The sequence below is a fragment of the Trachemys scripta genome, chromosome 6 (genome assembly GCF_013100865.1).
Source record: "Trachemys scripta elegans isolate TJP31775 chromosome 6, CAS_Tse_1.0, whole genome shotgun sequence".
NCBI lineage: Eukaryota > Metazoa > Chordata > Testudines > Emydidae > Trachemys > Trachemys scripta.
The window spans coordinates 101,855,978-101,883,482 of NC_048303.1; the positions used below are offsets into that span (position 1 = coordinate 101,855,978).

The 27,505-nt window shown below is 38.6% G+C and overlaps 1 protein-coding gene across 5 annotated transcripts in view; it reads right to left on the reverse strand.

Annotated features, from left to right (window-relative positions):
- Positions 1–27,505, reverse strand: part of CCDC171 (coiled-coil domain containing 171) — a 260,589-nt gene that overhangs the window by 57,497 nt on the left and 175,587 nt on the right. For 4 of the 5 annotated variants that reach the window (XM_034774120.1, XM_034774118.1, XM_034774119.1 and 1 more), the window contains one exon: positions 20,978–21,130. In XM_034774120.1, the coding sequence (XP_034630011.1) occupies positions 20,978–21,130 (153 nt within the window). Of the gene's footprint in view, positions 1–20,082; positions 20,176–20,977; positions 21,131–27,505 lie in introns of those variants that run through there. The other variant, XM_034774122.1, reaches the window with a different exon arrangement.

Genomic DNA, 27,505 nt, shown 5'->3' on the forward strand with positions numbered 1-27,505 from the left:
AGAATTAAGTCAAAGACTAGGGTTTATAATTTTAAAAAGGCCAATTTTAACAAATTAAGGGGACTGGTAAGGGAAGTGGATTGGGCAAACGTATTAATGGATCTAAAGGCAGAAGAAGCCTGGGATTACTTCAAGTTAAAGATGCATGAGCTGTCGGAGGCCTGTATTCCAAAAAAGGGAAAAAGATTACTAAGCAAGAGATTTAGACCGAGCTGGATGAGCGACCGACTCAAAGGGGCGATTAGAAAAAAACAGAAAGCCTACAAAGAGTGGAAGAGGGGAGGGATCAGTAAGGAAATGTACCTAAGTGAAGTCAGAGAATGTAGAGATAGAGTGAGAAAGGCCAAAGGCCGTGTAGAGTTGGACCTAGCGAGGGGAATTAAAAGCAATAGTAAGAGGTTTTACAGCCACATAAATAGGAAAAAAGCAAAGAAAAAAGAAGTGGGACCACTGAAGACTATTGCCGGAGAGGAGATTAAAGACAATCTAGGCATGGCGCAATATCTCAATGAATATTTTGCATCAGTGTTTAATGAGGCCAATGAAGGTATTAGGGATACTAGCACCACTACAGAGGGGCATTCAGGATGGGGGATTACCGTATCCGAGGTAGAAACAAAACTCGAACACCTTAATGGGGCTAAGTCGGGAGGACCGGACGATCTTCATCTGAGAATATTGAAGGAATTGGCGCGGGAAATAGCAGGCCCATTAGCGATAATATTTAATGAATCTGTAAACTCGGGGGTGGTCCCGTTAGACTGGAGAATAGCTAATGTGGTTCCTATTTTCAAGAAAGGGAAAAAAAGTGATCCGGGTAACTACAGGCCTGTTAGTTTAACATCTGTAGTGTGTAAGGTGTTAGAGAAAATTCTGAAAGAGAAACTAGTTGAGGACCTGGAGGTTAGTGGCAATTGCGATAAATTACAACATGGTTTTACGAAGGGCAGATCATGCCAAACGAATCTGATCTCCTTCTTTGAGAGAGTAATGGATTTATTAGATAAGGGAAATGCGGTGGACCTAATATACCTGGATTTCAGTAAAGCGTTTGATACTGTACCCCATGAGGAATTATTGGTTAAACTGAAAAACATGGGGATCGATATGAAAATCCAGAGGTGGATAAGGAATTGGTTAATGGGGAGAATGCAGCGGGTCGTATTAAAGGGTGAACTGTCAGGTTGGAGGGAGGTTACTAGTGGAGTGCCTCAAGGTTCGGTTTTGGGACCCATTTTATTTAATCTATTTATAACTGACCTCGGAACCGATTGCAGGAGTGGGCTGATAAAGTTTGCGGATGATACGAAGGTGGGAGGCGTTGTAAATTCGGAGGAGGACAGGGATATCCTGCAGGGAGACTTGAATGAGCTTGTGAATTGGAGTATCAGAAATAGGATGAAATTTAATAGTGAAAAGTACAAGGTGATGCATTTGGGGATGACTAATAATTTTAGATACAAGATGGGGACGCATTGGTTAGAAGTAACGGAAGAGGAGAAGGACCTAGGGGTCCTTGTAGACCGCAGGATGACTATGAGTCGACAATGTGATGTGGCGGTGAAAAAAGCCAATGCTGTCTTGGGATGCATTAGGCGAGGTATATCTAGTAGGGATAAGGAGGTCCTGCTTCCGTTGTACAAGGCGCTGGTGAGACCTCATTTGGAGTACTGTGTGCAGTTCTGGTCTCCCATGTTTAAAAAAGATGAACTCAAATTGGAACGGGTGCAGAGAAGGGCCACTAGGATGATCAGAGGAATGGAAAACCTGTCGTATGAAAGGAGACTAGAGGAGCTTGGGTTGTTTAGTCTGACAAAGCGAAGGCTGAGGGGGGATATGATTGCTATCTTTAAATATATTAGAGGGATTAATACAAGGGAGGGAGAAGAATTATTCCAGCTTAGTACTAATGTGGACACGAGAACGAATGGATATAAACTGGCCGTGGGGAAGTTCAGGCTTGAAATTAGACGTAGGTTTCTGACCGTCAGAGGGGTGAAATATTGGAACGGCCTTCCGAGGGAAACGGTGGGGGCGACGGACCTGTCTGGTTTTATGATTAAGTTAGATAAGTTTATGGAGGGAATGGTTTAATGGTAAAACATAGTAGTCAAGGAAAACCAAGAAATGGTAAATAGTATAATAGTATAATGGCTAACAGGGGTCAGGCTGGAGACTCTTGCCTATATGCTCGGGTCTTACTGATCGCCATATTTGGGGTCGGGAAGGAATTTTCCTCCAGGGCAGATTGGCTGAGCCTCTGGAGGTTTTTCGCCTTCCTCCGCAGCATGGGGCAGGGATCTCTAGCAGGAGGGTCTCTGCCGATTGAAGTCACTAAAAACAGGATTGGGGACTTCAACAGCAGAGTCCAGGGAAGGGGTAGGGACGGTTTTATGGCCTACAGCATGCAGGGGGTCAGACCAGATGATCATAATGGTCCCTTCTGACCTCAAAGTCTATGAGTCTATGAGACCTCTCCCCCGCCTCCCATTTCAACACCCGGTAGACCCGCTGAAAGACAGAGACTTTGGAGTTGGGAGTTTGGTCCCAGGCTGGAAGGAGGTCCAGTCTGTGTATTGAGGAACTGTAAGCTGCTTGTACCATATGTTAGGGGAGACGCTGCTTGATTCAAATCTTGTTTAGTTTGTTTAAGTTAGGATTTAGACTGCGTATTTATTTTTGTTTCTTAAGTAACTAACTCTGATCTCCAAGCCTGCTACTTACTATCACTTAAAATCTCTCTTTCTGTAGTTAATAAATCTGTTTTATATTTTACCTAAAACAGTGTGTTTTGGTTGAAGTGCTTGAGAAATCTCAGCTCAGATTACAAAGGCAGGTGCTTGTCCATTCCACACTGAGGGAGTGGCTAACTACTTCATGAACTTTCAATGCCCAAGGGAGCCTTGAGCAGTGCAAGACAGGAAAGTTCTGGGGTGCAAGGCTAGGAGCTGTGGGGAATTGGCTGGCACATCTCTGTTGATGGTTCATGAGTGGCTGGGAGATCATTCATGTAACTATGTAATCCAGTTGGGTGTGTCCCTGCCTGTGGATAGCTGCGTAAGTGCAGTGCCTGTCGGAGGCTTGTAGCTTGACATTAGCATTACAGTGTGAGGGACTACCCAGGTTGGTGGGTTTGGAGGGCTCAGTGGTCCCATAATCCAGGTTGCACCCCAGGAACCCCATAACAGTGTTCTCCTTAACCCTGAAAAAGAAAGGGAAATACTAAATTGATAGATCCCAGTGTCTTTAGGACCCAATGACAGACTGCTGGTGGGGGTTGGGCTGTGAGAAACCAAGAGAATCTGGGCCACAGAGATTTTATAATCTTGGACAATGAATCTATCTGCACAAGCTTAAAGAATAGACCAATTCTAGTCCACTGTACGGAGCACACACACATGGATGCAGGTACAGGAAGGACAACTTCATTAGCTTTAAGCTACAGCTCTGTAACTCATCTCATCTGAGCTAATTTTAGCTATGATTTTTAGTTTAGAACCATATTGTTTTGCTAAAGACCCTTTTGAGGACAGGAAGGAACAAAACCATTATACTGTAGTTCTCCAAGTTAACTATTGTTGTAGGCAGCATGTCTTCATGACTTAGAGAGAGGACTGTTTGTTGTTGCATTGCACTGATCATGTTGGATTAGGGAGGAAGCTGTACCTTGTGGGATCCCAAAAGGTTCGGGATATTCTTCATATAGCCATGCAAACTTTTCATGCTTCTCCAAGCTAAACATTTTGAGTTTCACCCACCTTCTGTAATGCTTTATCTAGCTAACTTAAGGATAGTCTTATATATTGTATCTGAAAGAGTTTATATCCCGTGAATAGCTGGGAGGGGAGCTTTGCTCTTATAAAGTTCAGGTAACTTAGAAAACAAGTATTTTTTTAAGAAAGAAAGCACCTAAATGAAATAACCTGAAGGATGACTGTGGAACAAGCCTAACAGTAAAAAGATTTCATTCAGGACTGAGAAGATGATTTAGAGTAAGAAAGAAAATTGCATTATTAGCAGACTATGGTACATTTGAGAATGCTGTCAAACATAAAAACGGGTTGCATTAAACAGCTGGGCTTGATTCTGGTCCCACTTGCACTGGTTCTATACCAATGTCATGGGACTGATTTTAATGCAGTTATTCCTGATGTACCCTGCTGATGTACCCTGAGATTAGAATCAGCCACTTGTGGGTTCTTTAAATAAGAAACTAGCCTAAGAAAAGAACTGGCCTTTCTGAGACATTGCTCAGAAAATACCAGTTAATATCTGAATAGTTTAAAATAAATAGTCATATGTTTTAGGCTCAGTTTCATTTAATGTCTAACATGTAGGTCTTTTGTAAATGCAAGACCCAAATTATACTAACTGGGCAAGGAATCAAGCTTATCAGTTATAAACAATTTGAGTGTGGGTGAACTAGGGTTACTGTCTCTATTGTTTTTGGCCCAGTTCATATATACAGTTATAGTTCAGACTGTGATTAAATAAAAGCCTAATAATTAGTTCAACAGAACCTTGTATACTTATTTGATTCAAGAGCACAATCAATTTCTAAGTTCAGCTGCTAGTTCAGGTACTAGAATATCACTTTATATGAGGCTAAACATTCAGTTTCAATGCCGTAAGCAAATGGAACTAATATTTTTTGCATACCAATCACATCGTATGGGAATCAACATTTTAAACAAATTGTTAATGGAATTTCATCCTTTGGTATATAAGCCAAATGTGTGTTCTGAAAGCTCAGTGGAGTTTTTAAAAACCATATAATATTACAGACTGAAGTCAGGCATGTAAAATTTTAATCAGAAGAAATGTTCATAAGGAACATGTAAGGAGATTTTGAAAATATTTTTAAAAGCCTGAAAACTTTGATATAATAAATAAATGCAGTTATCTCAGCATTATAAATGCAATTCCTATATATTTTTCCTATATGCTCTCCTACATTCCTATATATTCTTTTTACTTTGTTTACCATACAAGTTGTGGAATATTTGATATATTTTGTCAGCTTTTTACAAAGAGACAATTCCGTAATTTGGTGTTCTTTTTGTTCGAAAATGGCATAATTTCAATCTCATGTTATTAATCAGGACTCCAAGTTAGATCCTCTACTTTAACAAACATAATCTTGCAGTCTGATTTTTAAACATTATTTATTGAGTGAATTTAGGGTTTTTCAAATTTAGGCTTCTCCACACCTCCCAGCCAATATACTTAAACTCTGATTGTCACATTTTGCATACAGAAGATAGTAAACTTCAAATATAAAGTTCATATCCTTCTGGCTCACAGGGATCACTAATTAACTATAAACCACTTCTGCTAGTAATAGTTAGTGATAGATTTTTCAATTGTTCCAATAAATATGGCATTGATAGGTATTTGGCACCAGGAAGCTTGGCAAAGTCTTGGTTAAATTACAATATATGCTCAATTTCACTTACTTTTGGGTGCTTTGTTTCCAAGATCCCAAGTGAAGAAGCCTGGAAGCCAGACATAGTTTGAAAGCCTGATGGTGACTCTATCCAATGGTGTACATCTGCCTGGACAGCTAAGCAATTGGGAAGACAAACAAGGTCCTAGAAACCTCTGTTCCAAAGGTTGGAGAATCAGTGAGCGTTCCAAAACTTTTCCATTGTATTGCCACTGGTCACCAAGGGCTTGCTTCCTTAACCAATCTGACTGTATTTACAATAACCACACCAGTGTGTGGCATGGATGAGTGAGCATGTTAGTTTTAGCACGAGGACATTTTGTGATATTACCAATATGTTCTAGTGTTCTTATTATGAACCCCAACTTCACAGTTCTAGATTGGCTCTCAGACTCAAAAGTGTTGGATCCCCAAAGCAATACATGGCATTGAAGGTTCTAAGTGACCCTAACAGAGTATACCAATTGGATCAATTGTGCCATTTGAAGAGGATGAAATGGGATCTTGGAAATCACTGCAACTATGTTAGTGTCATTTTGTATATACTCAAAGTTGTAGCAGTATTAATCAGAGCAGTACAGTTCTCCAGCTGCTATCAATACTAACATTCATTATTTAAAAATTGTGTGTAAATACTTATTGCACACTAGAAGGTAACCACCTTTCCTTCTAAAAAAAATGCTTTGGCTTTTTTTAAAACAAAAATAACTGACGTCAGCAACCCAGCACTCCTGAACAACCCAATAACAATAACAACAAACTAATGCCTGCACAATGAAGGAAAGAAAAACACTAGCAAGGAAACAGATTTTACTTTTAAGGGATAGTACACTGTAGTAAATATTTTTTTTAAAATTAAGAAAATTACCATGACAACATCTTTTCCTCTGACAGAATGAAGTTATCTAGTCTATTGGGTACAAAGTCCATATTTTAAAACCTGTTTAAATATCCACTTACTCAACAGATCTGAATTGCTCCAGGGAACCCTCCTGATCTATAGAGTAAATAGGTCTTTACCAGATCAACTGGAACAGCTGTACCATCACTAAGTGATGTGGATTTCACAGCCTTCTATGAAAGAGTTATATATTTAATTAAAATACCCCAAAAGCAAATAAACATATGTTTAGTTAATATAAAGGAGGTGTGACTTAAATGTACACCACCCAATAAAAATAAATGTTAAGATGTTATTTGCTGACAGTATGCCCTTAAGTCATGTCAATGTTAAAAGGAACACAATTATGAGTTAAGAACGGTGTTAATTTTTTATGCCCTAACTTTGAACTTCCTATCTTTTATCTGTATATGTCAGACCTTTTAACATACTTTAAAATTAAAACTCAGTAAAAAGATATAAATAAGAAATTTTAAAGTATAAAATGCAAACAATCAAGCAGCTGAAGCATATTAACAAAGGTCTTTCTGCATAAATATATTTCTCCTTAGTAAAAAATCAAAGTAAAAGCATGCATTTTACAAGGGTGCAACAGAAAAAGCAAAGCTGCTCTCTCTCTTCAAAGTGTGGGGATATTCCCATATCCAAAAAAGCATTACTGGTTCCACCTGTAGCTAAAGTCAGAGGAACTGCTAGGAAGTGCAGCTCTCTCTCTCTTTTGCTCCCAATCATCTCCTCTCCTGGGCTCAGGGGAGTGCTGCTCCCCAAATCGCTGCTCCTTGACTAGTAAGGTGAGGACTCAGTAGGCAGTACAGGGGAATCTGAAGTGGGAGCAACCTTAGCCACTGATATCTAGCTGGGGAGTTTCTGTGGTTCCCAGCCTTTTCCTACCAGCAGGTGGAGCAGCAGCAGTACCTGACAGGAGAAGCAGAAGTACCCCAGCTACCTCCCTCTACAGGAAGATTTGCCACCCTACTAGCCCCACTCTCCTCTAAGGGGAGAGAGCAAGTAGATCAGATCACCAGTTCCCCCTCCAATCCAGAGGGAAGTACAGATAAATAATCATAATACATGAGATTCTGCATAAAAAATTCTTTTGAAAGGACTTAATCTTCAAATGTACAGGAAATAGCATCAAGCGTTTCAAATGCCCTGATGAGAAAACATGGATCCTCCTTTTTTATCTGTTTCTAATCAACATAGATTCTCAATCCTGGTCAAATCTAAACAGCAGCATTTATAAAAAAAATAGGGGTGAGAAGCACCAGCTCCACACTTTGACTGGATGTATAAGTAAGGTAGCATTTCTCAAATGCGGCCCCCAGGGGCTTTTCTTGTGGCTACAGTCTCCTGGGCTGTGATGGGGGTTGCGGGGAGGGCAAAGTAGAGCCCCCTCCCCCTCTTTGTTGCTCCTGAATGCCAGGGCCAGCAGCAGGGGTGGGGCCCTGCCCCCCTCTGGAGACACCTGGGGCACAACGCTGGAGGAGCAGGCAGCCAGTGAGTTCCCCACCTTCTGAAGGATGGTGGGGCTCAGCAGGGCTGGCTCTGGCTTTTTTGCTGCCCTAGGCAAAAAAGCCACCCGCCGCCGCCGCACCCCCCACCCCCAGTGCGGCAGGGGAGGGCGCCGAGCCCAGCTGCGGGCCCGCAATCCCCGACCGGCCGGAGCACCGGGGGGAGGGCGACGAGCCCGCCGCGGCCGCCGCTCTCCTCGGCAGCCAGAGCGCCGGGAGCAGGGCTGAGAGCCCGGCCGCGGCTCCCAGCTCTCCCCGGCGGCCAGAGCGCCGGGAGCAGGGCTGAGAGCCCGGCCGGGGCTCTCCGCTCTCCCCGGCGGCCAGAGCGCCGGAGGGAGAGTGGAGAGCCCCCAGCAGCCAGAGCACTGGGAAGAAAAAGTGGGTAGAAAAAGTGTGAGAGTGGCCACCAGCAAGAGGCCACACTCTGAGGCCACCAAATAATTTGTCCTGAGAACCCCTGGTCTAAGGAACGATTAGAGACATGAACACATTTTGGATTTCTTCTTTTCTTCTGTAGTTCCCATTCTCTTGTGCTTCCTGTATCCCATCACTTCAGACGTAAAGTGGCATCACAAAGCAATACTGAGAAACATGATGAAAGCCACCAAAAGCACTTTTATTTTGATCTGCTTTAACCACTGGGTAAAAAAAGCACATGCAAAACATCTTACTGTATATACTAATGAAGGATGATCACTACTGAATTTTATCATTATAAATGCTACCATATTTTTATTCGTAACCAGAAATACCCAGAAACAGAAAACAAAACAAATGCAGGAACAAGAAAATCATGATTCTCAACAGTATACTGTACACAATCTTACTTAAATATGTCAAATGAACAACAGTAAGAATGACAGTTTGGAGTCCCTCAATTCAGGTGCCATCTAAGTCTCTGAGCCAGAGTAATTCAGGCTCAGCTATTCTTTAATCCCCTCCAGAAATGTCTTGGCTGATTCATAGCCCCAGAACAAACATACTTTCCCTTTATATTTAACCCACAGTTTAGCAGGGAATAATAGATGCTTCTAGGCCTCTATCTTGAAACAACTTCTTCAAAAGGAAGGAGGAAGCACCTCCTGGCCTGAATAAAAGTCCCTAAGTCTGGAAAGAAGTGAATTTGGCTTCCTTTGTACAGAATATTCCCTTTCTTCTGTAAAACCAGTAAAATTATGTCCCCGGCTCAGTTCTTTTGTAAAAAAAAAAATTTTTTTTAACTTGGGGGTTAAGTGTCCTGGTCTATAATATCCAGTTCTCAAAATAACAGTCTGTCAAGCACTCACAGTGCTTTTATTCCTACCACAGTGTTGGCAGTATTGTTAGTTATATACAAAAATTCTTTCTATTCTGATGTGATGGACACTGTAGCTTTAAGAGGAATGGGATGAGGGGCAAAGAGGAAGCAAAGAATATTGGGGACAGAAAGCAAATGTATGCTGCTGTGCTGTGGTTGGTGAATAAAACTAAGCGTACATTATTCAGTAATTGTATTTTGTAAAATTATCACAAATATGTCTGATGAGGAGGACAACATAAAACCACTTCTTTATAATGTGAAGGTGCTCTCAGCATGAAGTGAGCCCTTCCTTAACGTTAAACTTCAGTAATGCCAAGTGCCATTTTTCACAGAAAAGGGTTAGATTATATTCTCCTCTGGTAGATGGACAACATGTAGTGTATGCATTTACTTGCTTTTCCTCTATTAATGCACTGTACAGTATGGATACATTTTTCCCAAAAGGGGCAAAACTGAATCTACACTTTGGACATGTCCCCTCATCCAAATCAGTTCTCTCTCCAAGCTGTAGTTTCCTATTAATTACTCTTGGATATACCACTGTTGTATTGTCCTGAGCATTTAAGACAGAAGGAAGAGAGACATTTTGAGCATCAATGCGTATCTGATCTCTGATCTTGGAATCAGATTTCTCAATTTAAAGGAAAGTTGAGAACCTTTGTTTTTGAGCTCTCCATTCATATACTTCCATAGAAAAACTTCCCTCTAATAATTACTGCCAGAGAAATGCAAAATATTAACAAAAAAGGGACGAGACAGATTAGCTTCCTGAAAACATAATCCTCCCTTTTTGCAGCTCAGCCAATAGTTTGAAAGATTTGTTTTGTGTTTAATATTGGAACAAACCTGTGACCATTGAGGAAAGTCATGGTTTCCATTAAGCAACACAGCATGCAAGTTTTGAATTTCATGACAACAGTAGGATTAGAATTTAGATCCTACTGTTCCAAAAGCACAGGTCTGCCTTGAGCGAGCATACACACATACTAGCCAGTTCATTTCAATAAGGAGATTTTTAAACTCAGACAAAACAAGGAACATTTTAATTACTTAAGAAAAAAGTGGAAGTGATTCAAAACAAACTATTGCCATTGGAAATACAACATTTAAATGCAATGAATGCATCATGTTCATTTACAATATTCATAGCATTAACTGTGCAACTGTATTGAAAAATGGAAATATTGGAAACCATCTAATTATCCAAACATTTACTTCTCTACAGATGTAAATACATGGGCCTAATAAGCTTTCCCACTGTGAAAGTGGTTACTTAAATTATATTAAAATATTAAAAACTATTTAATGAGCTTTTTCCCCCTAAAGTAAATTGAGTGTGTGCCTTAACCTGCTTCAGGCAAAGGAAGTTTCAAACATATTGGTTTTGAAGCTAGCCATTATTTCCCATGTTGCAAAAATGGCAATTTTATTTCCCGACAGCAAATGAAACTGTCAGGAAAATTTAGATGCAATAAAATTGGGTGGTTAAACCAACATGCTGGATTTGGAATAAAACTGAATTAAAGGAATTAAAATTAAGCATTATGTCACTCAAACTTTATAAAAACTATTTTAAACAGTTTTCCTGCAAAAGTTTGGGCTTTGGACTTGGTGAAGCTCAATTGTAACTATCCACTTTGTGTCTATCAAGAGTGTCACATTGGAAATTTGCACAATGAAAAATATTTTGCATAAAATGTGTTGCTTCTGGCAACCTTTCTGCCTAAATAAAAAGTTGTCAGGCAGTGTGTGACTTTAGTGATACAGAGTTTTAAAATGGTGGCTTCAGTCCAAGGCTAGCTAATAACGGGTGACATGCACTGGAATCTTGAGGCCTAAATCAACATTGTTTTCACAGCTGTAATTAAGCCACCTAATCAGAAGCACATTTTGACGGGACAGTTTCTGGAAGCCAGACATTACAATTTCTTATGCCTGGAGCGCAGTGGCTCATGAGAGGTCCTCATTTAATTTCAGGTTAAAAAAAAAGCAGTAAAATGAAAAGACTATAAAAAAAGGCAGTGTATGACTGTTGAAATGAAGCAGGCCTATGTATTCATGCCTTGACCAACCTTGTATCCCACCCTCCTTCGGCTCTCTGCCGAGTCCCCATCTCTCCAGTGGCAGCTGCACACAGTGAGATTAAGGGCCTCTGCCAAAGTCAACAGATGAGCTGGTCTGAACTGGCTCTCTGTGTGTTCTGATTGTAAATTGTGCTGGTGATGATTAGAGAACTCTAACACAGGATGTCGACTCTTAAAACTGTCCAGAGAAAATAATTTTTTTTTTTTTTAAGTTCAGGAAATTTTTTTTAACATTTTTTGTGGCTTGGTACATAGTGTTGTGTCTATAACTTTCAGATGATTCAAACATGAATTCATACAAATTAAGTTACCATATTATCTTTTTTTTAAAAAAGCCATCACTAGCTCACAGCAGGACCCTTCATCTCAGGGTGTTTATATAACGGTGCTGCTGCTGAGTGCAGATCTTCAACTAGCACACACGTCTCCTGCGTCTACCACCTGCCAATGGGAGCTATTCCTAAAACTCTGAGGATCCAGAGACTTGTTATTGTATGCCTATCACTTAACTATGTTGTTGAATTTAAAATGGATAAACTGTCGTCTTGTTCACTTTCTGCGGGCTCTGCTGAATTTGGTAACTTTAACATAAACTTTCAACCCCAGAGGCCATTGTAAAACTATCAATATGAAGGCAATAGTCACTCGGGTCTGATTATATTTAGTTCTGCATTTTAATTACATATGGATTCTATTAACTGAACCTTTTGCCTTATAGGCAACATTATAATTAAATTACTATAATTTTCAAATATGTTAAAATAGTTTGACAAGTTAAAAGTTCACATACCTAGCATATTGAATATCAAAAAAGCTTTCCATAGAAAAGGAAGTGTTCTTTACAAAAAGGCAAATATATGTGGTTGGATTACTCAAACTTTTTTGAACACCTTGCCCCAAGTCATGTTATGTGATTTATAATACTGGTTTCATATTATTATACTTCTTATTAGTGCTATATAATAACCAAACAGTTTAAATGACATGATTTATACTGTTTGGTTATGACTATTACTTATATAAGCAACACTACATGACAAGATGTGCGTTTAGATTAAGATGCCTGCATGCCTCAGGTGTGTGTTGTAAGGCACTAAACTGATGGCCAATTCCTTATAATTACCTACAAAATCCAAGTATTTCAGTAAAACATCACTTTTTGAATGGAGCTCTGTTTTTTAGATATAATTTCTTTTCAAAGTATTATTTAATCCTGCCCATACTGATATTTAGTCCTGCATGTATACAGCATACCCAAATAATGTGGAACCCTTGTGGGCTCATCAGATTCTTTTCTTTATCTATTACTTTAAAAATATTCTTCTATACTCTACTATAAAGAACAATATAATGATCATTAATAGCAGGGAATGAAATAGTATATTTACTCCTGGACTAGTGCCCAAAAAGCACTGCAAGAATAAGGTACCAATGATAATATTAAGTTTCAATGCATTTTTACAAACCATTGTACTTAGAAACTAATGCATCTCAACACCTGACCCCCCCAGTGCCAAAGCCTTCAATGCTACCTAAATCAACTTTGAATCAGACTAATGTGAAGTAGTGGAAAAGGCAAGAAGAGTTTTCAGATGCTCCAGCCACGACCTGTGTGCACCTAATGACACCTGAGAAGAATTCTCTCTGATATGTCAGTCAAGGTACATTCCAAGGGACAGGATATGGCAGTCATGCCCACCAAGAAGGGACATATTCCGCCAGCACTTTTAAAACAGATGGGCTGCCTTTCTTCCATACATACAAAATCAAAAGGCCAAATAAGGAGGGGTGGGGGAACAATAAAAATGATTATGATTCAGCAGTGTAAGACAAAGTCTATTCATGCACTGGCAGCTACAGGTCCCATAATCCTGATACACTGACTGGTTCAGGTGAGGTGAGGGTGAAGGAGAGAACAAGAGAGACAAACACACATACACTCTGCCCTTAAGCAGCTAGATTGGACTGTAAAGAAAGGGGTTGTTCTGAGGTTACATGATATTTTCATTATACAATATTTTGAAATTTTTTAAGGAAGGTTTTGGGTCTGGGGACTGGCTGCTGATCCACCAAATGGAAAGACTGAGTGATTATTATATTGAAATTTAGCTTATTTTTTAAAGTAAGCATCGTTTATCAGAGTCTTAAAAACAGATAGCTGTCAGACAAGACTGTTCTTCAAACTTGCGTCTCCTGCTTAATCAAAACCCCTCTAACTCCTGTATTCTCTGCCCTGCATATTGCATCATTATGTGATGTTTCATAATGTTGACCCATCTTTGCAAAAACTTAACAAACACCACCACCCAAACAGTGCAAAAAAAAATTAAGTATAGATAACACAGAACCACAATAACAGCAAGTTGGGGGAACCCTAAGTGATTTGGGTTTCAACATCAGTTAGCATAAACATCCAAAAACAACAGCTCTTATTGTTTTCAAGGACAAGATGAAATCCCCACTCCCTCCTCCAGTCTTCATCTGTCTCCCTCCTCTCCTGAGGGTCACGCTCCTCTCTCCTTCCTCCGACATTCTTCAGTTTCAAAGAGTTCAAGACCAGAAGGGACCATCAGATCACCAAGTGTGACCACCTGTATATCACAGGCCATTAAATTTCACCTAGATACTCACATATTAAGTTCAAATAATTTAGTTAGACAAAAACATTTCAGTCATCAGGAAACTAAACTGTGTGCCACAGGCAGAGATCAGGAGAGACTAAGGTGACACCAAGGCTCTTGCAATGGCATTGATTAGGTGAGCTATACCCAGATGATCTCAGCAGGTGAACAATGCCCCATGCTACAGACGAAAGCAAAAACAGCCCAAAGTTCTTGCCACTCTGACTTGGGGGGAAATTCCTTCCCCCAACCCCAATCAGTATGTCTCTGAGCAGCAAGTCTCACCAACCAGGCATCTAAAAAAAAGGATTCTCTGTACCCTTCACAGCACTGGTCCATCTTATCCAGTGTACCATCTTCAAGTCTGGCCAATCTATGATTCTTCAGAGGAAGGCAAAACACCTCCCACTCCACTGAATACATCTAGTCAATTGTGCATTAGGGAAAAAATCCTTCCTGACCCCTGTAGGCAACCAGCTGAAGCATGAAGTTTGATTATAGTCATTATCTCACTGCAAAGCTGCACATGTTATGTGCCTGTTGAGGGCTATGCAGGGAATCCCATTCCCCCTATGCCCATGAATTAAGGGGAAGAACAGAAGGACCCACAGACTCAAACTCCAAGGCCAGAAGGAACCATCATGATCACCAGCCCCATTCCACCCCCATAGACTGCAGCATGTCTTCCTGAAGCTGGATTAAAGCATATCTTTTAAAATAATATCTAATCTTGTCTTAAAGACTTCAAGTGATGGTGAGTCCACCTCCTCCCCTTGGCAAGCTGTTCTAATGTTTAATTACCCTCACAGCAAGAAAACTGTATTTTATTTCAAGGCTAAATTTGTCTAATTTCATATTCCAGCCACTGGAGGTTGTTATACCTTTGTCAGCAAGGCTGAAAATTTTCTACACTACTGAGTGTCTTTTCCATGTGTCAAGTCATCTCTCAACCTTCTCTCTGATAAACGGAGTATAAACTACGCCTCACCTTTTATCCCCACCAAATTTCCGTTTCCTTTGCACCCATGAGGTCCTTCTCTTTCCGTTATTCTCTCTTTTTGTCTCCTTCCCTTTCCCCTGTAATTTGGACTCCAATGGGATGGAGGAGGAGTAGGGATAACCACTGTCATTTACTCAATGCTTCTGCCCCCAGGCAGGTAGATGCACTGTGGTGCTGTACTAGGTGTCCATCTCATCCCCTCTACTGACTTGCCCTGTCCTGAACCATGCAGCAGAACAGAGCAAGCCACAGAGTGCAGTGAGCACATTCAGGTTCAGAGAAACACTCAATCACCTGGCCCAGCACAACTGTGGCTCCCCATTTCTGTCATCACTATTAAAATTTTTCAAATATTCAACACTTCTACAAAACACAGGATGCTGACATCAGTGCAAAAAGCACAAGGCTGGAAGCTATGAAGGTCAGAGGCTCTGGAGAACTGACACCATATGAATAAACATACCATCCTTTACAGGTAACACAAACTTTGCTCTAAATTGCTTTTTGTCACTTTGTAGAATGTGTTTGAAAGCACAGTGGAAAATGCCATGTCGCTAGAACAGCTCACTGCAGTAATGGACTCACAAGAGACTTTCATTTGGCAGTATATGTACCATGGATTCACATGCTGGCCACGGGCATCTATGGTGCCATGTGTTGCCCAAAGCTATGGTTGCTCCTGCCCAAAGCACCCAAAAAGTACTTGCTTATGACGGCACTACTGTACTGTACAGCACTCAAAAGCTCTCAATTCAAAGCCTACAGTTAACTGTAACTCAGAATGAAAGTGCAAGTACTGTAGTAAGCTAATGTGATTGAAGGACGAGTAAAATGGATCAAAGAAACATAGCCCTCTACTGTTAAAGTAACTGACAAGAATTCATTTAATGGGCAACCTTGAAGCAAAGTCCAAACTCTGCTATTACAGCTAGACACTGCTGAACTAGAAATAAGCAAGTAATGAGACTGCGTATAAATACATTTTAAATTATACCTTTTCCAGTTGTATGCCTCAGTCAGGGTCTTAATATATAAACCATTACAGAGTCACAAATTATGTTATACAGTTATAAGAACATTAAAAACATAAGAATGGCCATACTGGATCAGACCAAAGGTCCATCTAGCCCAGTATCCAGTCTTCTGATAGAGGCCAATGCCAGGTGGATTGAATGGGAATGAACAGAACAGGTAATTATCAAGTGATCCATTCCCTGTCACTCATTCCCAGCTTCTGGCAAACAGAGGCTAGAGACACCATCCCTGTCCATCCTGGCTAATAGCCATTGATGGACCTATCCTCCATGAATTTATCTATTTCTTTTTTGAACCCTGTTATAGTCTTGGCCTTCACAATATCCTTGGGCAGAGTTCCACAGGTTGACTGTGCGTTGTGTGAAGAAAATACTCCCTTTTCTTTGTTTTAAACCTGCTGCCTATTAATTTCATTTGGTGACCCCTAGTTCTTTTGTTATGAGAAGGAGTAAATAACCCTTATTTACTATCTCCATACCAGTCGTGGTTTTTTACACCTCAATCATATCCCCCCTTAGTCGTCTCTTTTCCAAGCTGAAAAGTCCCAGTCTTATTAATCGCTCCTCATACGGAAGCCATTCCATACCCCTAATCGTTTTTGTTGCCCTTTTCTGAACCTTTTCCAATTCCAATAGATCTTTTTGGATTTTGGACCATATCTGCACACAGTATTCAAGATGTGGGTGTACCGTGGATTTATATAGCGGCAACATGATATTTTCTGTCTTCTTATCTATCCCTTTAATGATGCCCAACATTCGGTTTGCTTTTTTGACTGCCGCTGCACATTAAGTGGATGTTTTCAGAGAACTATCCACAATGACTCCAAGATCTCTTTTTTGAGTGGTAACAGCTAATTTAGACCCCATCATTTTATATGTATAGTTGGGATTGTTTTCCAATGTGCATTACAGTAGTTATCATTGATCAGGATACTTTCATTATAAAGCACATATTTTCAGAGGCACTAAACTTTCTTAAAGGGAGTGGGTGAGGTATAAGACGACATAAGGGCAGAAGACAGGGAAGAATTATGGAAAACTTTGTATATGAGATATTGAACTTTGAACTTCATGGAGAAGACTGTGGCAGGAATGTGGCATGCCGTTCTTGGAAGATGTTCATAGCAGAAATAACTGGGTGAAATTTTCTCGCCTGTATTATGCAGAAGGATGGACTAGATGAGCATAGTGGTCTCTTCTGTTCTTAAAAGTAAATGGATCTATTAAAACCTGATGGCCAAATCCAAAGATGGCTAAGTCAATGTAGCTTTGCTGACTTAAATGGAGCTACAACCATTTACAACAGCTAAGTGATTCCAGCAGGTGTAACAATCTGGTTTGAGTGCTGAAAAAAGTAACAGGGTCTTGACAGATACATTTTGGGTGGGGGAAAACAGAAGGGGAGGCCTACATCTTGGAAACGACAGTAGTTACTATACTATTACAATACTATTTCACAATGTTTTGGTACCAGAGATGGAGGGAATGAAAAAAAGTTGATAAAGGAAGGTGCAGCAGAAGTTGGAGAGAGCATAGATAAGATGGGAGATGGACAGAGAGGACTCAAAAATTAAATCAAGCTTGCAAGCACAGGAGACCATCAGAACAGTGGAAGTAAGGATCCCAGAAAAAGGTACAAGAAGAGACTCTAGATGGAAAAATAATAAGCACTGTTTTAGCCATACTGAGTGGTTGCAAGAATGAAAAATACATTAGAGAAAGGCAGAGATGCAGGACTGCACAAAGGGAAAATGGCCAGGGACTGAGAAATATATTTGTGAATCATCAACATAGACGTGAGAGATAAAAAGCATGGGAGGAAATGAGATCACCCTGAGAGACAGTACAGAGGGAGAAAAAAAGGGGAAAAAAGGATTAAGATACTTTAGGGACTAGTAGACAGGGCCAGACTTTGTACTTTTTGTTAGGTCTGTGAACCATTCTGCCACTGATGTTCCCTGCTCCCACCCCTTGCCAAATAATTGACTCCTCTCTCATTATCCCCCACAAAACAAATATCGATAGCTGACTCTTATCTACCTTGATCACATTCCACCCGGTATGAATGTGAATGAACAAAACAATCTCTGGATATAACTAAATAAGTAGGATAACCATGTGTCCCATTGCCAAGAGGAAAAGAAGTAGGGCTGGAAGTGGAGAGGAAAATGGAGATGTTGATTCAGAAACTAAGTTGAAAAATGAGAAGAAAAGGAAAAAGTGAGAATAAACGGATCTTGCCATAAGGTGTCAGTTTTGTTTTTGCAGTAGTCAGCAAAATCTAGGGCAGAGAGAGAGGGGAAGATAGGTCCTGGGTAGCAGGTTTTAGAAGAAGTCTATCAAAGAAGTAACATTGCTTAAGCATGTGAGAAAACAGTGTGGAAGAAAGAGGATCAACCTAAGTTACAATGGAAAATGTCTGTGAGAGAATGGAACTGGAGGTGCGAACAGAGGTACACCACAGGTGAAAGAGACAGCCAGAGGGTGGTAAGCAAAAGAAGAAAAATACCAAAAATAGGATGACGTTAAAACCAACATCAGTTTTGAACAACTCAGGGGATGGTAGAAAGAAGAATGGAGAACAGAAATCTGATTTAGTAATTACCGTTTTAAGTAATTACTAGACATACACAGAATGTGTACTTCCCAGACAATTATTTTTAGCAATAAACTATGATTTGGTGTTCCAGATTGACATGTACATGACAAGCACATACGAAAGCTCTGCACCCTGAAAAACTGTGTAAACTAATTGAGCTTGACCAGTTGTTCTGGGTAAATGCACTGGATAATCTCGCTGGATAAAGCCCTCCTATCTTAAGGTTTTGGGAAGGGGGTGGAGGCTAAATGTGATATCATTAGATCACACATTCAATTCCACTATTGTGTGCTCCAAGGCTTTGTGAATTAGAGTGGTTTTGTGCTATACAGTATGTATGAAATCTGAAATACAGGGCCAAAGCAGCTAGCTTAAGAATAGGCCACTGGACCTACCCCTCCTTACCTTTGGGATGTCAGGGGAAAGGGACCATGTACTATCTATCCATATATCTATTTCAGCAAGCAATCACACTCCCTTTTTATTAAAATCTAAGAAAGGAAATTAAATGCAAAAACATCCCAAACAATTTAGATTATTGGAGTGTTAAGGTTGAGAATTTATAACACAGAACAGTCTGAAAGGTCAAATTTATGACTGCTACATTTGTTAAAATTCAGGCTTTCTGAAATCACTGCATATATTAACGTATAGAGCTTACAAAATATACAAACATAACAAAATACTACATACATACAAGTGAGTTGAGTTAAGGTGTTTTAGAAAAATAACTTTGAATCTCCTGTCTTTGTTATGTTTAAATTCTAAACCATAATTTTACATTAATACTGTAGGCTGTCAGTAGACTGAAAACTCCTGAGGAAAGGGGTTTTCTTTTTTGTTTGTGTAGCACCTAGCATAATAAGGTCCTGATCGGTGATTGGAGCCCACAGATGCCACTGCCGTACAAATAACAAACAACAACAACATAGTTTTTGCATTGATGATGTATATAGAATTATATAATTTACAATAAGTGTTAAGTTTAATCACAGGCATCATAGCTTTTTATAGTGCCATTTCAAACCATAGAATAGCGCTTCAAAAACTGTAATAACATAATCTTAACTAAAAACTCTCTATATCCAAAGGCAAGCAAACCTCACTGCAGTAATCTTGGCAGGCTTCCCACTCTTAGCTACACAAGTGGTCATCTTGATTGAAACCCTCAACAATAAAAAGACAAAAAAGCAACCTAGTAAGACTGAAGCAGCTCAGCAGTACACATGTAAACCTAGTAGTACCCAAAAGATAAAGGAAAATTGGTTGGAAAAGAAAAGAAACAATTTCAATAGGCCTCTTAGGTTGTCTAGAGTCACAAATGTATCAACAAAGCTTTGCACTTATATGATATCATTAGATCACACATTCAACCTTTCATCCAAAGATCTTAAAGTTTAAGTTCAGCACTGAGGGAAATATCTCCCTCTGTGCTGATCCAATGTAGAAATGAGTCAATGAGAAATTAATGCAAGCTCTTATGGAGGCAACCAAAGTCACAAGAACAGTCCCTGAATAATGCTTTGCTGATATGTTTACATGGTTTGTTTTAGCAATTCCACTCTTCCTACTTGACACTTAATGTAAAATATTACTTTTGTTTTCCTTACTGTCCTTTGCTTTATCCAGAGTGAAAGGAGAGAAAGAAAAAACCCAAGACAAAAAAACGCTCATCCCTTTATACAATAAGGAAAAAGGAAGAAAGAATTGGAAAAATGTATTAATTATATGTAACTTACCTACACAATCTCACTGAAGACATATTTAGCTACATATTTGTGACAGTTTATATGTCTGCCTGATGCCTGTGTGACACAAATATATCTGCATTCAATAATCCCCCTAAAGACAGTTCTCAGATCTGGAGAATCACCTTATTAGCCTTAAGTTAACCCAAATTTTGTCGTGGACAACAATATTTTAGACATCAAATGATTCTTGAAATAGGATTTTAACTTTATAGATGATTAAACATAATATTTCTCTTTCACTAGACATGTATTATGAATAAGTATAGTTGCCTACGGAGAATAATCACATGTTCTAATTACCATTTTGGTTATACGCATAATTAACAACATTCTGGCTTAATAGGACATGCTGCATCTATAGACAGTTGCATGCTTCAGGTCCAAAATCCAACTGTCAGCTGCATTGCCAAAGACAAAGAAGCCATGATGCTGTGTTTTTAGCTTTGGCAACAATGAACAAATCTTTATATGAGATATTGTAGTAAAATTAATCCTCTCATTGCTTTTCATCCACCACCCTCCCTTTAGCCACGTATCAAGCATCACAATAGCATTTTTGTACTGGTAATTTTGTATTACTGTGCTAAACTGTGATATGAAATTAGCTATATTGAAGAAATATGATCACACATTCCTATCAGAACTACACAATATGTGAGTAGATACAGCCTAGTAATCTGAATATCCAAATTATAAAATCAAATTAAAATATGAAAAGCAGACTTACTGATTGTAAGCTTTCATTTTCACGAAGACAAGCCGTTTGGAGTTCTGATTTCAGGGCTGCAATGTGATGTCGATGAGATGCTATTTCTCTCTCTAGTGTAGCAACTCTGGAGCTTGCGAGTTGGTAGACATCCATAAAACTTATAATCAGAGCCTTTAAAAAGTAAAATAAATAATCAATACCACGTGGACCTTACATAAATGCCAGCTTGCATACAGCCAAATTCATTAATAGAATCACACTAGCTAACTTTTATTAATAAAGAAAACAAAGATTTTCTAAAGTTAAGCAGCAGTATTTAACAATTAAAAGACATAGCAAAGGTTTATGTAACCCTACCAATATTGTAAACGGCTGATAGCATTACAGAAAGCACACAACCCTGCACTTAAATTAGGACATATTTTCAAATACGGATTACCGCATTCAACAGCTGACACTGTTTTTCACTGTACTTAAATACAAGTTTCAGTGTAAGGTCAATTTCTATCTGCAGGGAAGTTTACCTCAAACACAGTTTGAGGTAAAAATGCACATTTTCAAATTGAACTGAGACACTCACTCTCTCAACTCACATTAAAAAGAACACAGATTTAATTTGGCATGCAACAAAAGAAATCAAGTAACCTTCCAGACCTCTTAAAGTAAATAACCTGTTTACAATATAGCTGGGAAAATATAATTGTGCTTTGTGTATATGGAAGAATGTTCCAGCTGTGTAATATTGATCAGACTGATAATAAAGTTAACAGCAAAAGAGAATATAAATGATTTGGCAGTCCTAGTAACTTTATATCTACCCTAAATAGTATAACACTGTTGGGATTATTGCTCTTCTTTACAAGAGGTTAATCACATTTTATAGGTTACAGTTTTCTCTTCTAAAGTGACCTGTAGTGAGTTTTCTAATGTAAGAACAGCTTTAAGGCTAATATGAAATTTGCCTTCTGAATGTAATACTTAGTGTAGGCTAAAATAAATTCATTAGCACTAAAGGAAACTCCCAAGATCTTTTAAAGTTTTTCTTTGTTTTATACATTTTCTACTGTTTGTGAAAATAAAATTAAAGTAACAGGGCTGAAGTCAAATGTATTACACCAGGTGTGAATACTGACAAATAATACTAATAAATTACTTAAATCACATATATGGTAGCTTTTCTTGGTAAGAAGAATCCCAAAGTGCTTTACACATTATGGCCCCAATCCAGGAAAGATATCCAAGCCAGTGTAAGGGCTTGCCTATGTTCATACCTACCAAATGCATCCGTGTCTTGAGTAGAATGTGGCAGCCATTTACAAAAAATATTACACAACGGTTTAGAACAAAACAAAGAATAGCATGTTCCATACAAAACACTATGATGCTTCACCTCAGTGAGACTGCTCATGGGCTTAAAGTTAGGCATGTGCTGAAATACCTTGATGCAACAGGGCCTGTGACTGAGCACTCATAAATCAGGAAATATCAAGGCTGAGGTTACAAGCCCATCTTAACTCTGACCCCTTCTATAGAAGTATTAAGATAGAGTCCTTCAATATATTATATTCTCAACTTTTACGATAATGACAATGAGGGTAAGTATATCAAATTGAAAATATATTTCAAGATGCTAAACATGTGTATCTCAAGATGTAGAGAAAAAATCTTGCCCTGTTCTATTATCTGAGAAATTGTATGCTGTTGTGTAACTTATAGATGAATACACAGAAGGGAACAGGGTTTAGGCTGCAGGTGCAATTTGGACTCTGGCATTTGCTGTCTTTTCTTTGAAATAAAACTCCATTTCTGTAACTATTTAGGGCTATTACCAATATGTGACTTGCAAGCATGCATATCTAAAGTACATATTTAAGGTCACAGCTAAAATTAAAATGTGGAGACTGACTTTTCTTACCTGCCCACCCTTTGAGCTGAGGACCTGATCCTGCTAGTTCGCATGTGCAGGTGCACCTTTGTGCCAATGCAGTCCCATTAGTGAGAATAGGGCTCTGCCCATGTATAAGAAGTTGTAGAATCAAGGTGTTATTGAAGCCCCTACTGAAAAGGTGCTGTGCACCCCATTTCACCATTTCCCTATCAACCATGAACTTTCTAACCCCAGCTGTTTCAGTTTTAAAAGGTTGGAAAGACTTATTTATTTTTTAAATCATAGGGATAGTGTATTTTCCTCTTAACTCTTCTTATGCTCAAACTTTCAGGGGGGAAAAAACAACACCCAGACTGAAAGGCAGAAGTTTCACAAAGTTATTAACAAAACAAGTAGCTGGAATGGAAACATTTATGCAACCTTAAGGAGGTTTAAACTCCCAGAGGAATTTTGACAGGCCAACCTAGATTTGAAATCAGCCAGGACATAGGGGGTCAACATCCTCTACGCCTCCAAAAGGTACCAGGAGATCTTCAATAACAAATATCCAGAACTTCAGTTGTAAATCTAATCTGGAAGACAGCACCCCCAGCAGTAAAATGTGCTTAGCATCAATCAAGACACTGATTTATTGTTGAGTCAACACAAAGAAAATCACATGGAGAGACACCAGCATTGCTTCCTACAGTAACTAAGCTTCCCTTATTTGAATCATTGGTGGGAGAGGGAGAAATCTTTCCTATTTGCTCATTTTAAAGTTGGTCAAACAGTGATTTCACTCATTTCTATTGGAATTTAACATTTTTTGTTTTTATCCTTATTTGTATACTACAGATATAACATCTGCAATCACTCTAGAAATAAGGTTTATTCACCGATCAACAGTGTTGTTAACAGAATTGGAGATCAGGTATCTTCCAGAAACAGAGCTTCACAGCCCCCCGCTTCCACCAGCATGCCAGATTTTAAAAAACAGATACAACAATGACAAGTACAGATACTTTTGTAGCCTTCCGGATATATTTTTATAGCACTAAATTTGACATTCAGACATGTCTGTGGGAACCACATTTTAGTGAGCCCTTCTGTTTTTTGAATACACCGGTAATAGCGTGACATGCAAACTGGGAATAGAACATCTGAAACAAGTAACAAATCATCTTTCATTACAAGTAAGAATGATTTTTAAAATACATATTAGACATTGATTTTCATTCAGAAAAGCCAGTCATAGTGATCCGTGAACATTAGAGGAAGCAATTTTTGCAACCCACACATACATTTTCACACATTCACTTTAAAAGCTAAAACCCCTTCCAGACTGACGAGTATTGTAGGAATGTCAGTGGGGCAGCAGACTTAGCTAAAGAGGCCACAGCAATTCTGAGGGCTGAAGAATATTAATTTTAAACATTAAAAAAGCCAGCTAGAATATAAGATGTGAGTTAATAAAGGCTGAAACTTGCATAATGCTGCCAATTTTAGAGCAGAAATGGTAATGAATTCCTTTTTTTGGTTAATTCAGAGTAAGTAGTCAGAGTCCCCTTCCTTTTCCCTCTTCTATGCCTTCATTTCATAAGAGATGTAGTTATTTTTTTTAAATCATATATCTTATAGTGCTAGTAACATGGCAGAAGCATATTATAATGCCAAAAGGAGTTATCACTGTGAGAACATACCCATGTTCCAACTCTACTGCTCAAGACCTGTCAGCTTCATGAAAATGGAAAGGCAACATGCTGAATTGGCTGCAACTAATGACACAAAAAGGGTACTGAAGAGAATAGCATGGAGAAAGGAAGGTCTTGCAATTAAGGTGCTGGACTGGGGTAAATGTTAAGAAGAACGTAAATCCCATTTTAAAATGTGACATTCAATGAAACTTAAGAGCCTAAAGGCCAGATTGTTTAATATCTTTAGATGCTTAAAGATGCAGGTAGATGGCTAGTGGGATTTTCAAAAGTGTCTTGGTGCCTAACTCCCATTGATTGCAAAGGGAGTTAGGCACCTTGTGGACTTTTCAAAATACCTCGGCACCTATCTGCATCTTTAGATGCCTATGTACTTTTAAACACCTGGCCCTAAATTACTTTTGAAAATGGGACTTAGGTACCTTTGAATATGTTAATCTTAATTTATTTTTGCCTCTATTCCCAATCAGTAAAAAGGGGCATTGTGAGAATAAATGTATTAATGTCTGTGATGCACTCAGTTACTATGACGATGGAGGCACTGTGAGTGGGGAGATAGATAAGATAGTACTTATCCTTCCACTTCCTTAATTTAACAATTCCTTAATGTTAAAATGGACATTGAAAGGTGACACTATCTGTTTTAAATTAAAACAGATAAAGGTAAGGATTAGTTAAGAGCATAACAAAACACCGGAAAAACAAGAACAAGAAAAATCTATTTAACCTAATAGGTAAGCTAAACCCTGTTCAAACACTACTAAGTTTGAGGATGGCCTATTTGTACTACAGAGTTTCTCACAAATAGTTCTTGGGCTACAGATCTATGAAGTTGAGCATCTTACTCTGACAAATTGCCAGTGAGGCAAACTACTTCAAGCCTTATATGATTTTTTAAATAACACGAACTACGGAGCAAATGTATAATTTTAAAATTATCATATTGTCCCCCTCCAATCAACCTTAGAATAGAACAAGAGTTTTCACAGGAGGCCCCTTTCTACAGCACATGCAAAAAAAAAATATATATATATATACACACACACACACACACACACACACACACACATATATATATATTCCCTCCCTTCAGTGATATGACTGATCATCTCTATGTGCTCACTGTTATTCAGAAACAGAAATTCTAAGATGTGCAGTGCAACATTATGTTTGTAAATATCTTTTTCATTATATTATTGGCTAGAAATTTGTCAGCTGGAAGACTAATTTTTGGGGATTTTTTTTATAAAGTATAGTAATATATGGCATTCTGTTAGCTGGCGCTGATAAATTATGCAACAATGTTCAAGAGACATGAAGATTCAAGTACAAAATGAGGGCTAAAGCATATCCTTTAAATTTAATTAACTAGATCAAAGGTCACACAAAGTATTACCAAGTTGAAAACTTTGGTGGAAAAATATTTTAGGAAACACATAGATCAGAGTGCACAAATTATTAAATGATTTCTTGTCAAAGTACTAATGTATTTATTATACTTCATGAGGAAAGGAAAATCAGTTATTTATTCCATGTGGAAATACTCTGTCAGTGGGATACCCCTTTCCTGATTATTAGGTTCATGTAACCTATTGAGAGTAAATACATTCCAATAAGAACTTTAATTTTTTCTGCAATTTTACTTTGTGTTTTGATTTGCAGATAACAAAAGATTAAAATATTATCTAATGCCTTCATAGTTTTACATTGTTTCCAAAGCTGCCAATAAATACCAAATGTAAAACAAATTGCATTAAGGACCAGATCCTCAGCTTGTAAATCAATGTAGTGCTACTGACTTCCATTTCATTTATACCAGCTGAGAATCTGATCCTGAGTGTACAGCAATTATACACCTAGAGATAAAATTATCTCCTATTTAGAAGAAAGGAAAGGGGAGGAAATAAATAACCATAGGCAACCTATTATGAGCTAATGCAAATCAAAGAACGTGTCATAAACAGACCAGACAGGCAGCATAAGCCTCAAATATGTACCGTGTAAGACAGCAGTCAGAAAAATCAAGAACCAAGTACTTCACATATTACACCTTTATTTTTAAAGTATGAAAAAAGAAAAATCAAAATTAACATTTGCCTGTTAGGTTTCCCCCTTCAGAAAATCCTGAACTAAAAAGAATATTAGTAGGTAGTAAAATGTACCTAAGGGCAATATATACAAAGAGATAAAAAGAACAAAAGAAAGAATAATAAATGGACTGCAAAAGAATGAGAGCCTAACTTTAGTATAACAAAGCACTTAGATAAAAATCTGAAGAGACTAAGAATTTTATGTATAGTGTGAAGTTTGGCTGATGTGTGATATGGGCAAAAGCAATCAGTGTGGAAATAAAACTCAAAAGATTGGAGTTATGTGTGTTTTATGGATAACGTACAGTATGCCTTTTATTACTGCAACCCTAGTTTATGTCTGGCCCTAATATTACATAAATAAGATTAGTTTAACAGGTTCACAAAAACAAACATATACCAATTAATTTTGGCTTTGAGAAGGCCAACCCCGAGTGATTTTATGATATTTATTAGAAGTCTGTGGAGGCTGTTTTTGTGGGTAGAGGGATTAATTTCCCCCCTCATTTTAGCATTTGAAAATTCACTCTGGCTGCCTTGTCCCATCGCCCAAAATGTCTAGTGGCAACATCAGTAGAGGATGTAAATATAGCAGCTTCTCAGGCATCAGAAAAGGCCTCGTGGGAGACAACATTCAGCAAAATTGCACTTTTGCAGCTGTTTGGCACTTTTTTAATGATCTGTTCTCCTGGTATCTTGTTTCAACAGTAAACTTTTTGTTGGGCTCCATTCAACCGTGGCACGTACAATTTAAATGTGCCAAAAATCAAACCAGTCCTGTTACAACTTTTTTCAACCAAAGCTGACTCAGGGCCACACTTGGGGCCTAACTCTATCCCCTTTGTTCCGATAACAATTATGTTCCCCCAAAGGTCTC